The 12,388-nt window shown below is 46.4% G+C and overlaps 1 protein-coding gene across 1 annotated transcript; it reads left to right on the forward strand.

Moving 5' to 3' along the window:
- Positions 1-10,445: 10,445 nt before the first annotated feature.
- Positions 10,446-12,070, forward strand: HOXC12 (homeobox C12; the record flags this gene model as incomplete). The annotated part of the gene is made up of 2 exons (XM_082496402.1): positions 10,446-11,010; positions 11,832-12,070. The coding sequence occupies 2 exons, from the start codon at positions 10,446-10,448 to the stop codon at positions 12,068-12,070; spliced, it is 804 nt and encodes a 267-aa protein (XP_082352528.1).
- Positions 12,071-12,388: the final 318 nt, after the last annotated feature.

Below are 12,388 nucleotides of genomic sequence, written 5' to 3' on the forward strand. Positions count from 1 at the left end.
CAGAAGATGACTTTGGAGGAGAAAGGGCAAGGAAAAGGAAGCAAGAAGCGTAAATATTTAACTGGTAGTTTGTATGATAACGTCATCGGGACTCTGCTGATTCCAAGTCATTATTTAAAAAAAAAAAAAATAATAATAATCGACATTCACAAATGCACACGCGCATCCCTCCCCTTAAAAAAGAAAAAAACCCACCGACCGCATCTTTGATTTACCCCTCTGCCCCGCTCTGACTGTGAAAACCCCAATTTTGCTCGGAGAAATCCGCCGATAAGGTTTAAACTGTGTATATTTTTAAAAAGAAAATAATAATAAGCTAAGAGTGTAGTTCCGTTAAAGGAGAGATGAACTCTGAATGTCGCCCTGTAACGCTGTATAGTCCGACCCCCCCCTCTCTCCAGCCTTTCATATCTCGGGCCATTTCACCCACCGATGTATAAATGTATGGAGAACCTATGGCAAAGTCGCATCAGCTTCGTATTTTCTCGGCGCCAGGGACCGAAAATAAGAAATAAGGCTGCTATTGTGGGAAGAAAACCATTGCTCGGTATCGCTTAAATATCCCGACCTCCGATTTAGGTCCCACGTGGAAGCGAGTTGCTGTACCGAGACTATTTTGGGTATGTTCTCATGAGGGTTTCTAGATCTCTGCCATAAAACTGGAATGTCTGTTCTCCGCTGACAAGATGGAAAAATGCACAATATTGTCTTTGGGGTTTGTTTCTTTCCCTCTTTAAACCGGCTAATTATCGACAGTGTTCTTTGGATATGTAAAAGCATCTTCTTTTTTTTTTTTTTTTTAATGTCTTGTATATGTATATAATATTGTGGTGTCCAGATGATAATGTACCGACTGCAGATGACATTTCTTAAAAATAAATACCTTTTTTTTGTTGTTGTTCTGCCTTGAGGAGAGGCTCTTTGTGCACCTCTTTGTAGCCCTGTGCCTCTCCCATCCCTCCCTCCAGCCGCCTCCTCTCCCCAACCACCGCAAATACAGCCCGGGCGGGAACCTCCGCAGGGAAAGGATGAAAAAAAAAAAAAAAAAAAAAAGGTGAAATTTGGCAAATTTGGGCAGAAACCGCTTAATAAGGGGCTCCCTGGAAGATGCGAGGGGCAGATGCGTGTCCCCAAGGAGGATTGTTCTCAAGGGGGAGTAAAAAGCGGAGAAAATAGAGTCAGCTGAGTGCTTTTGTATTTAATTCCTCCCCCCTCCCCCCCTTTTTTTTTTTTTTCTTTTTTTGTCCTTTTTTTCCTTCTCTCCCGCAATTACCCCGGGTGAAAACGCGATGACTTTCTGGAGACGCTTCTAATCTCTTTCAGTCTCCCTCCCAAAGGACGCGTTTCGCTAAACCTGTTTGACTCCAGCTCCGGCCCCAGATAAAAATCTCCCCAACCTGCCCTCGCCCCGCCGAGCAGCTCCGCGGCCCTACCGGCTCCGCGCCCGCGGAACTTCCGCGGCTCCTAGCCGGCCTCGTAGCTCGGAAAGAAATACGAGAGAGGAAATTGTTTCCATAGGCGGATTACAATCTACCTTAATATCTGCTAGATTTAATCACCTCGTTAAATGATCAAAAGGGGAAGGGAAGGCGGGGGGGAAAGGGCTTTTAAAGGGATGTAACCTAAAACAATATTATTGCGGGTTAAATTTGCATTGAGTGTGCGCATATATTCATGTGAGGGGGCAGATAGAGCGGGCACAAGCTATATTTAAAAAAAAAAAAAAAAAGGTTAGCGTTTGTGTCCACAGAAACGCGCGCGTAGCTACATTATGTGTTCAAGCTGATATGCTTAAGTGCGTATATACATAATATATATACACGTTTATACAAAGGTATGTAATGGCATGTGCATAAAACCGTGTATGTCCCTTTCTTTTTATGATCTGGGCATCGGTGCATATATATTTATATATATATATATATGCGCTACACGTATGTGTGCGGGGCTTGACGGCGTGCGTGTAATTTATATAAATCTGGGTGTTAAGGCGATCTGTGTATTTCTGTATAAAGGTCTATCACCCATACCGCATATAACAACGCCTCTATGCTATATATATATAAATTTATATATATTTATGCGAGTGCAACCCTCTACGTTATTACACGAAACGGCGGGTAGACAATATGTATGTTATATATATAAATTTATATATACATATGCAAGTGAACCCTCTATATAATGACACGAAGCGGAGCGCAGATCTCAGTTACGGTCCGTACCGGTGTGTTTAATACGGCGCGTGTGTACGTATGGGTGTACCTATAGCTTTATAAAGGCGCCTAAAAGATGGATGCATGGGGTGTGCGTATGTACAGCGTCTCTCCGCGGGTTCGGTGCGGTGGCAGCCTGTGCCCTATGGAGCCCATACCACCGTCAGAAATACCGGCAAAGCCCCGTATGGATTTGGATGCTTCTCGGATTGATCCCAAATCTCTGAAAAGGTGGGATGCGGCTTCGGCTAACACCGGGAATGGGGTGACCCGGGGGGCTGGATCCTCTGCCCCAGCTCCCCATCCCTTTCGGGGGGATGGCGATGGAAAAAAAGGGGGTCCCTGATTTGTCCCCCCATTCCCTGATTTCTCCGAGTGCGCAGCCGATGAGCGCAAAAACCCGGGGGTTGATCCGATGGTCTATTTCTTGCAGCTCTTTCGGTGAGCTTCTGTGTTTTGGAAGCACCGGCGGAGCTTTAATTCTTCTTATTTTAATTATTCTTAAAAGACCCTCAGCTAGGAAATACCGCAATACCTCGAGAAAGCCATCGCCGCTGCGATAGCGGGATGAAATCCTTGGTAAAACCCGCCCTGCCGCACGAGAGTGGCGAGAATATGTGGTTTGGGTGTAAAAAAAAAAAAAAAAAGAAAAAAGAAAAAAGAAAAAAGGCCAAAAAACCCTCTTCCTCTTAAAAAAAAAAAAAAAAAAAAAAAGCTTGCCGTGTGTGCAGACGCTGCAAAGCCGGAGAGCAACTCCAGACAAGCCCAAATCCGACACCCCGAGAGCGAGCGTGTTGCTCGCTGTGCCTCTATTCTTCCTCATTGTACCTGAATTTCACCATTTTTTGGGGGGGAAAAAAAAAAAAAAGTTGATGAAACTGAGGTTATTGGGGGGGGGTATTGGAGGGAATGAGGGGATATGGATAAATACATTTTTTTTTTCTTTGTGGGTAACTAAGCCCAAGTTATTAATGGAGTTTCCAATTCTGGAAGTTTTTGTCAATTGTGGGTTAATTTTGGTGGAGGGCGAGAGGGCTGTGTGGGTGTCGGTTTGTGCGTCGGTCGCTCTTTCAGACCTCGTGGAAGGAATTACACGGCGGTTCGAGGTGGGGCGGGCGGGGGGAGAAAACAAACGTAAAACCAGAGAAGAAACAAGAAATTCATTCATCGCACTTCAGGGCACCAAAGGGGGTTTGATGGTCTTGGTTGGCAGATACTGGCGACACCATGAAACCAGGCGCTCGCTGGGCATTGCCCACGTTTCCCACGATATTTTAAACAGAAAAAAAATATTATTTTTTTCTTTTCTGTGTCGCTGGACCCCTCCGTCCTCCCCAGGGGGGCTGTACCACCGTCCAAGAGCCGGGAAAGCGCACGGATGCAGGCAGGAGATGCTGAGGTGCCGACTGGGATTTTAGGGGGGAGGATGTAAATCCCCGTCACCGACCTGCTCAGAACCTCGGGTTTCACCCCCCCTCCCCCAAATGTGGGGTTAAGTCTTTCCCCGTCGCCGGGGTTGGAGCCGGGTCGGGATAACGGCGGGGCGAGGTCAGGATTGGACCCTTCCTCTCCGCACACATCCACCGACAGTTGGTCCTCCCTTTAATCCCGCTGGTTTGGGTAAAAAAAAAAAACACATGTTTTCGGGGCTACTGGGAGAAAAATAAAACTCCCACTAAATTTTTGAGATAAATCCTTCCTGCCGATCCGAGATACGGTTGGTTTGGGTTGGTATTTTCTGTCCAGAAGAAGGGCAAAATATGATCTACAACTCAAGTTCTTTGGTCATCCTCTTCCGAGGGCTTTGGAGGAGGCACTTGCCCCGGAGGAGAAGAAATTATAATAAAAATTGGGCGCGCACCCGCAAAACCCGAGGAACAGCTCGTTATTTCCCTGCTGAAGTTCCGCGGGCGCGGAAGCCGAACTTCCCCGAACTTCCTCCCCCCCCCCCCCATCCAGGAACACAAATCCAATGAATTTCTACCTGTTTTGTTGTTGGTTTTGTTTTTTTTTTTACACTCATTTCTTCATGTCCCCCGTTAGGAAACGGCATTGGGAATTTGGGAATTGCTCGCTTCTCTTTTCCTTGCTTATTTATCCATTGACGCCCTGCCCGCAGCTCGCTGGGTATTAGGTCAGCAGGCCGTGACGTCACGCCTGTATTACCCTTGACCGTGACTAGGCGTTGTTTGACCTTGACATCACGAGCTGCGGGGATAATAAGCGAGGGGACCCTCACCCTTGATCTTCTCCTCACCAGGCAGCCCCAAGCAGCCCCCGCTCCTGTTTACAGATAAACAAGGTGTTATTTGAAGTCTAGACAGGCGGGCTAATGGCCAACAATAAAGCCCTGAAAAGGAAGTTTCCCAAGTTTAGCCTTTTCTTTCCTTTGTATCGAGGACTTTGAATAACTTCCCAACCTCAGCCTTTATGGTAAAATCTCGGACAAGGGATTTCCCTCGCCCTTCCTTCTTTTTTTTTTTTTTTTTTTTTTTTTTTTTCCCTGCCATTTTCTTCTTCTTCTTTTATTTTCTTTTTATCTTTTATTTTCTTCTTCTTTTATTTTCTTTTTATCTTTTATTTTCTTCTTCTTCTTTTATTTTCTTTTTATCTTTTATTTTCTTTTTATCTTTTATTTTCTTTTTATTCTTTTTTGTGGGTTTTTTTTTTTTAGCTCACTCACATTTGCCTCTTTTTTTTTTTTTTTCTCTCTAATGCATTATTTTTTTAAGAATAACTTCCAAATCCGGAGGGGGAATTCTGCTCTCGCAGCCCTGTGCTCGGTGCAGAGGTGAGTATAACTCTTGCTGGTTAACTTTCTATCTGTTATGGAAGCGCTGGGTCTTAAAAAAAAAGACTTTTTTTTTGGTTTTTTTTTGTTAGCAGCAGAAGAGAAGAGTCTTCTAAAGGCTTTGCCAAGAAATTATTTCTTAAGACACTGACAGCCAACAGGGAGTGTGTGTTGTATGTGCGTCCACACATCCCACAAACTCCTCCAGCGCTGCTGGTTCCCTGCTTGCAAACCGCCCTGCCTACGTGGTTCGGCACATTTGGGAAAACCCTCGTGTTTATGGGTATTTAAGGATTAGATCCAGCGAAATGTCGTGTCTCCTGTCGCCTCCACTTCGGGGGGAAGCTGCTGCCTGGCAGGGAGCTCAGCTGGTTCAGCCCACAGTTGGACCAGCCGTGGGTTTAATAAACTCCTTTTCCTCCCCACCACTTTCTCTTCCTTTACAAGGAACATTAAATAAGTGAGATCACGCTTTTCAGGCTCTCCAATTGCGATTTGCTCGAGACTCGTGAATTCTAGACCATTAACTGGTTTGTTGTTACAGTTGTTGGGGGTTTTCAGCCCTCCGAGGAAATTACAGTACGAAACGCCAACTTCTCACCCAAACCAGAGCTTGGCGGACAAAGCAAACTTCCCTAAAGTTGGGACTAAACCTTTGCCTTGCAATGGATGCAGGCGTCAGTTTACATTAATCTAATAGGAGGAGAAGATCCTCTGCTGGCAAAGCTGGGGAAAAAAATATAACGATATTCCAGGCATTTAACTATTCCCTGCGCCGAGGCTGGGACCTGCCTTCGTTAGAACCGAAAGCTGCCCCAGATGATTTGTATATTGGATGAGCTGAAGTGTCGTGGACATTTTTATTCCCATCCATTTACCACTTTTTCCATGTTAATATATATATATATTTTTTTTATTATTATTTTTTTTTTCCTGCCCGGCTCCTACGTATTCCATTTTACTGCCCTCTTATATAGATATATATATATATAAGTTGTCGTGTACACTTATATATCTATAAGGTGTCTATAGACATGCATTTTCCACATCAGAAAAAGTAGCCGGGGCAGGTTTCGGTGATATATAGCTACCCCGAAATAACAGTTCTGTGGGCTTTCCAAAACCTGTCTATATTTTATTCCCCGTGTCATGTATCTATATTTTTATTCTAAATACTTCCTTTTTGACCCTGGCAGCTAACTTCTTGTTCGAGTCACCGCAACTCCTTACAACTCCCAACCAATTTGGGGTGAAATTCAGTTGAGCAGAAAAACGGAGCCATGACGGGATCTGTTTTTCCAACCTCCGCACGCACAAGGAGACCTTTTAATTTGCTCCCCCCCCCCCCCCCCCCGCCTCTCTTTACCCCCCCTCCCAACCTTTTCCAGGCAGAAAGATGCAATATATGTGTTGCAGACTATTTTTTTTTTTTTTGCTCTATGAAGGTTAAATTTCTGGCAGAAAAATGAAAGTGGGGCTAAGTCCTTCCCATCTGAAACGTAAATATTTTGTTGGGGGCATTTTAATGGATTTTTTTTATTTTTTTTATTTTTTATTTCTCGGAGGGACAAGGCTGGAGGGGGGGGAGGGGGGAGGGGGGGGGAAGGACCCTGTTCAAGTGGGAGCCTCCAGCCGAGCTCAGCCCCGCGGGCTGCGCAGGGGGAAGATGAAATGCGGGAGGAGGGGACGGGGAAATTTTATTTCTCACGCTTGGTAGAGAGGGGCTGCGATGGCGCAAAAAGGAAAAAAAAAAAAAAAAGGAGGAGGAGGAAGGGAGGAGCGCAGGGATAAGTCCCCCCAAACCGGGTGGGAAAAAGGAAAAGAAAAAAAAAAAAAAGGATAAAGCACGGAAAAGTCAACCCAAAACTTGAGGTTGTTTTCCCCGTGGAGTGAGTGATGCTCATCCGAGACAGTCATTAGCATAAGATGTCGATCCTATTCACTACACTAGACAGTGACCTTGAACTGAGACGTTGCAATCTTGCTTTTCCAGCGTCTTTTTCTCTCCCTCTTTTCTCTCTTTTTTCTCTTTTTTCAGGACCTGTTTTTTGGGTTTGTTTTGGGTTTTGTTTTTGATTTTTTCCCCGGCTCCCATGGGCAAGGAGTTTTCCCGGCTTCTTCCCATCAGCATTTCCCCAAAGCTGCCCGCGTAACTTGTGGCGGTGGGGAAAAAAAAAAAAAAAAAAGAAAGAAACCCAAAATATCAGCGTCGAAAAGGTCTCTCTCTACCTGAAAACTGAGATTCTTGCAAATGGGGAAAGGCTCAGAGATTTTTGGGGGGCTGGGCAACTTTAGGGGGGGAAAAGTTAAAAAAAAAAAAAAAAAAAAGGGGTGGGTTGCTGAAAGCAATATGAGGTAGACATGGGGATATATTTTGGGAGCTCGGGGTGGGTTGTGCACGAAGGACGCTGCCTAAGCCAGCAGCGCCAGTGCCCCAAGCAGGAGGACTCGGCTCAGGCTTTCTTTTTTAAGCACCGCTCAGCGCTGAGCGGTAGAAAAACCCAACCAAGCGCTCAACCTGAACTGGGAAATGCTTTTTTTTTTTTTTTTTTTTTTTTTTAACGGGGAAGAAATTCCCAGGGAAACGCGGCAGCTTTGCTTCAGAGTCCTTAGGATTTATTTATTATTTTTTTTGCCCCCCCCATTTCCTTGGACCTGCTGGCTGCTTGCGGCAGGAGCAGCGCTGAGCTGGGGAGCCCTACTCAAGGCCACCAAGAGCAAGGAGCTACTCGCCGCTCTGTGTGTCGCTTAATATATTTCTGAGCACGGCTGGAACATTTCCCAGCTCTTAAAAAAAAAATAAAATAAGGGAACCGAAGGTGTTTTTTTTCCCTCTCCCTTGCTGTGATGCCAATGCTGACATTATCCCTCCACGCAGGAGTTTGTGGTTCACTTGCTCAGCCGTGCAGATGCCTCCCCGAATTTTTCCTTCAGGGTAGACGTGAAATTTTATCTTTTTTTTTTTTTTAATCTTTTTTTTTTTTTTTTTTTGCTTTTGTACACGGCAAAAATTAAATTGAATAAAGAGGAAAAGCCCCAAATACCCGGAGACTCCTCTGAAGCAAAAATATACTTTCCCAAAGTCCGGAGGAGAACAAAGCCGTGCAGCACCCGGGCACGTCTCATATGGGGAATTTTGCAAAGAAAAGAGCAAGGTAGAGGAAGGGTTTTCTTTAAAAAAAAAAAAAAAAAAAGAAAACAGCAAACAAAGCCAATTCAGATGGCAACCTCCGGGGATCACGTGCCTCATTTTTTATATAAACTATTCCTCCCCACGCTTGCCCAGCGGTGCGAGCGCTTCTTCTGCAGCGAGAAGACACTCTTGGAGAAATTGCAAGCGGCTTCTTCACTCATACCTGCAGGGAGAAAAATTCCTTGGCAAGGTTTTTAAAAAAAAAAAAAAAAAAAAAAAGTGCTAAACTTTCATTCTAGCAAAATATTTCTAGTAGTCGTATTTCTTCCTTCGCAGGCAAAGCGCGTTAGGAAGGTATGCACGTATCTCTGCAAGGTATGTACGTAGCACATCCATAGATGAGCCAGCGAGAAAGAGGGATGGGAAATCTGGAAAATAGGTTTTCCACCTTCAGGAGCTGTCCATGGAAGGCGAAAAAGCACCTAAATGAGCTATTTTATTGGCACCTGATTTTTCTTGCAGGGCTGGGAAGGGGGGAGGGAGGGGGGGTTAGCTGAAGCCCCAGTGTTTTGCCAGCTGAGCTAAAAGAAAAAAAAATAAATAAAATGATTTTGTGCTTGAGAAATATATAAAATATTGGCGAGGGAGGTTGGTTGCTGGCTGGGAAGGCAGCAGTTGAGGAGGTGCGGCTGCACCCGCCCGGCTCAGCCTCCGCGGAGCGCCTCCGCCCCCGCGCAGCGGTTTTACCTCTACAGGAATATTTACGGTACTTTGCAGAGTCAACCTGGCAAGGGGAGCGCTTGGGAGTTGCTTAAGGCAGGGAGGAATGCAAAGCCATGCAAAAATCCAGCAAATGGGGTGGGCATTTTGGTTTCTTAAAAAATAAAAAGGGGGAGGGAAGGAGTAAGGGGAAAAAAAAAAAAAAAAGAGAGGAAAAAACCACCCCAGGAAAAAAAAAAAATCTAAATAAACCACCCTCAAATGTCTTTGCGTGTTCCCGGTTTCTATACAATGCACCTTTTCCAGTCCTTTTTGTTTGGTTTTTCTTTTTTTTTTCTTCCCCAACATATTTATTTTGCACTGAAAGAAGCCAATATTGATTTTTTTTTTTTTTTCCGTGTCTTGTATTCCTTTGCAGCGGCTCTTTTCAGTATGACCGGGAGAAGACGATGGGTGGGAGGGAAGAAGAGCTCTGTAGTGTTACGAGGGCAGAATATATTGCTATAAGGTGGCGAGGAACCAGCTCCGAGCGTGTGTGTGTGTATGTGTACCTCTGTTTCCCGGGGTGGGGGCCAAAGAAATGGGGCTGGGAGAACTATAATTTTTACTCCTTCCCAGAAACCAAGCAAAAGAAATGAGATTTAAACATTTATTCTATACGCGCTCCTTGGTGCATATGGAATATATACCGGGTGAATTAAAGCTATATATAGTCGTGTTCTTCTGGCTGCTTTATTCGACACAGATCATTAATAAAAGCGATTGAGGATTGTTAAAAAAAAAAAAAAAAATCTTCCATCCCTTCTTGAGAGAGTGGCAAGAGCCGGGGAAGAGGCTGCATTTCCCCATACCCACGACAAAGCCACCTCGTCCGAGAGGAGGGGGTGGGGAAAATGATAATAATAATAATAATAATAATCATTTAAAAAAAAAAAAAAAAAGAGTAGAAAAGGTCGCAAATAGCCTCTAACTCTCCCATCCCACCGCGCGTAAATATGAGCCTGTTGCGGGCACCATCATTCGTCTCCTTAAAAAGCCCGTAAACTTTATATGACACAATATCTAATAGTAATTTATTGGGGAGATACTGTAAATTCGAACTGTTTTAGTTAATAAAGGAGCTAATTAATGAGAACCAGCCTCGCTTTTGGAGACGGTGGAGGGCCCCGAAGTGTTGGCGGGGGAGGGGGGCGCAGCGGTTTTGGGGCAAAACCCTCGCCTATCGATTATTTTATGCTAAATATGACATTTTAGGGCGCTTCGCGATTCTCGATGCAGCGCTGGGAGCCGTTGCCTTTTTTTTTTTTTTAATAAAATGCTTTATGGGATTTTTTATGATTTTTTATGATTGGGGGGGTGAAGAAGGCCGGGGGGGGGGTGGGGGGGAAGAAAAGGCGTAAAAAGGCGGAACTTGCTGTTGTGTTTTGTCTCGGCTGCCAGGGGAGGGGAGGGCCCCCCCCCCCTCCCTCCCAGCGCAATTTGGGGCTCACGTGACCCCCCCGGACCAATGGGGCCGAGCCGTCGGTTTAACTATGTTTAATGTCAGATAGCAATAAAGTAGAAGCTTTCGGTCAGGCCCGCGGAAATGGGCGAGCACAACCTCCTTAATCCCGGCTTTGTGGGACCTCTGGTGAACATCCACACGGGAGACACCTTCTACTTCCCTAATTTCCGTGCCTCCGGAGGGCAGCTGCCCGGTTTGCCTTCCCTCTCCTACCCCCGACGGGATAACGTCTGCTCCTTGCCCTGGGCATCCTCGGAACCCTGCAACGGGTACCCTCAACCCTACCTGAGCAGCCCCGTCTCCATTAACCCTTCCTTCGGTAGAGCCTGCGACCTCGCCCGGGTGGAGGAAAGCAAATGTTATTATCGGGAAACTTGCTCCGAAACCAGCGGGCTCAAGAGGGAGGAGAGGGGCAGGGACAGTGCTTTGCTGCCCCTGGAATCCAGCCTCCCCAACGGCATGGGGGGCAATTTCAGCAAATATGACTATCCGAGCAGCGAAGCGGTGCCCCACGACCCTCCGTCCTGCCAGTCCTTGGAGTCAGACTCCAGCTCTTCCTTGCTCAATGAAGGGAATAAAGGCACGGCCGGAGAAGCGGGGGGTTTGGTGTCCCCCCTGAATCAAGGCAGCACTTTAGGCACCGGTGGTAAGACCCGGGAAAAGGGGGGAGGGGGTGGTGGGGAGGGGGTGAGGGTCTCGGGGCTGGATTTTTGAGGAGGGGAGGAGGGGGTTTGCTTGGAAACTTGCCGGCTTGGGGCTGCTTCGTGGTGTAATTCATGGGCTCAGCGGCGCGTCTATGTGTGCTGAGACCACTAGGGGTAGCACCGAAATCCCTAATGTTTTATTAGGTGGTGCTTCTTTTAAAAGAAAAGGCTATAAACATGTAAATATCCCATAAAAAAAAAAAAAAAAAAAAAGAGAGAGAGAGAGCGTCGCAGAGAAGGGTGGTGGTTGCGCATCCCTGCGCGGCGCGGAGGGCTGGCGGAGCGACCGGGCGCTTTTTGGGGACATCGCAGAGGTGTGTCTGCCCGAGGCAAGGGGGGGGGGGAAGGGAGGGGATGCTTAAGAAAAAAAAAAAAAAACAAACCAACCAAAAAACCACAGCCTTCAAAGCTGCTGGCATTGGGGTGCAGGTTTCTCCCTGTTAACGGGGCCGGAGCGGCGGTGGAGCGTCTCCCGGGGGGGTCTCAGGTTTGTCTCCCGCTCCCTGCGCGTCCTTTGCTCCGTACCCCGGTTATAACGCTCCCCACCTTTCCCTTCTTTCTCCTGTGCCCACCCTACGCATCACCCTGGGAGGCGGCTGGGAACATCCCTAAGCACCCCCAGGGAGGGACCTCGGGGACAGCAGGGAGGTGCAGAAAGATGTACTGGGGGTGCCGCTATTTTTTTTTTTTTTTTAAAGAGATTTTTGGGGTGGCTTTTTTTTTTTCCTTGCCAAGTGCTCAACTCTCGCTCCCCCTTTGCCAGGTGCTCCTTGGTACCCGATGCACACACGGTCCCGGAAAAAACGAAAACCCTATTCCAAGCTGCAGCTGGCAGAGCTGGAAGGGGAGTTTATGGTCAATGAATTCATTACTCGCCAAAGAAGGAGGGAGCTCTCAGACCGATTAAACCTGAGCGACCAGCAGGTGAAGATCTGGTTCCAGAACCGGCGTATGAAAAAGAAAAGACTCCTCCTGAGAGAGCAAGCCCTTTCTTTCTTTTAAAGTTTTAACAGCGTCCGTGTCGGGTATTAAAAAAAAAAAAAAAAAAAAAAAAAAAAAGAACAACAAAAAAAAGCCAACAACATCCCCCCACACACATAGACTCTCTAGCGTTCACCCGAACTCCCGGGACTTTACCTGACCGCCCTTAATCCCCCCACCCCTTCCTTCCCAGAAATCAATGAATAAAGAAAGAATATTAATAAATAACCAGTTTCCCTTAAAATACCAAACCCGACAGCGAGCAAACAACAAAAAATAATAATAATAATGCATCTTCTCCGCCGGGACCGCGGGGGGACAGACGGCTTCCAGAGATGC

The sequence above is a fragment of the Vanellus vanellus genome, assembly GCF_965231255.1.
Source record: "Vanellus vanellus genome assembly, chromosome: 28".
Taxonomy (NCBI): domain Eukaryota; kingdom Metazoa; phylum Chordata; class Aves; order Charadriiformes; family Charadriidae; genus Vanellus; species Vanellus vanellus.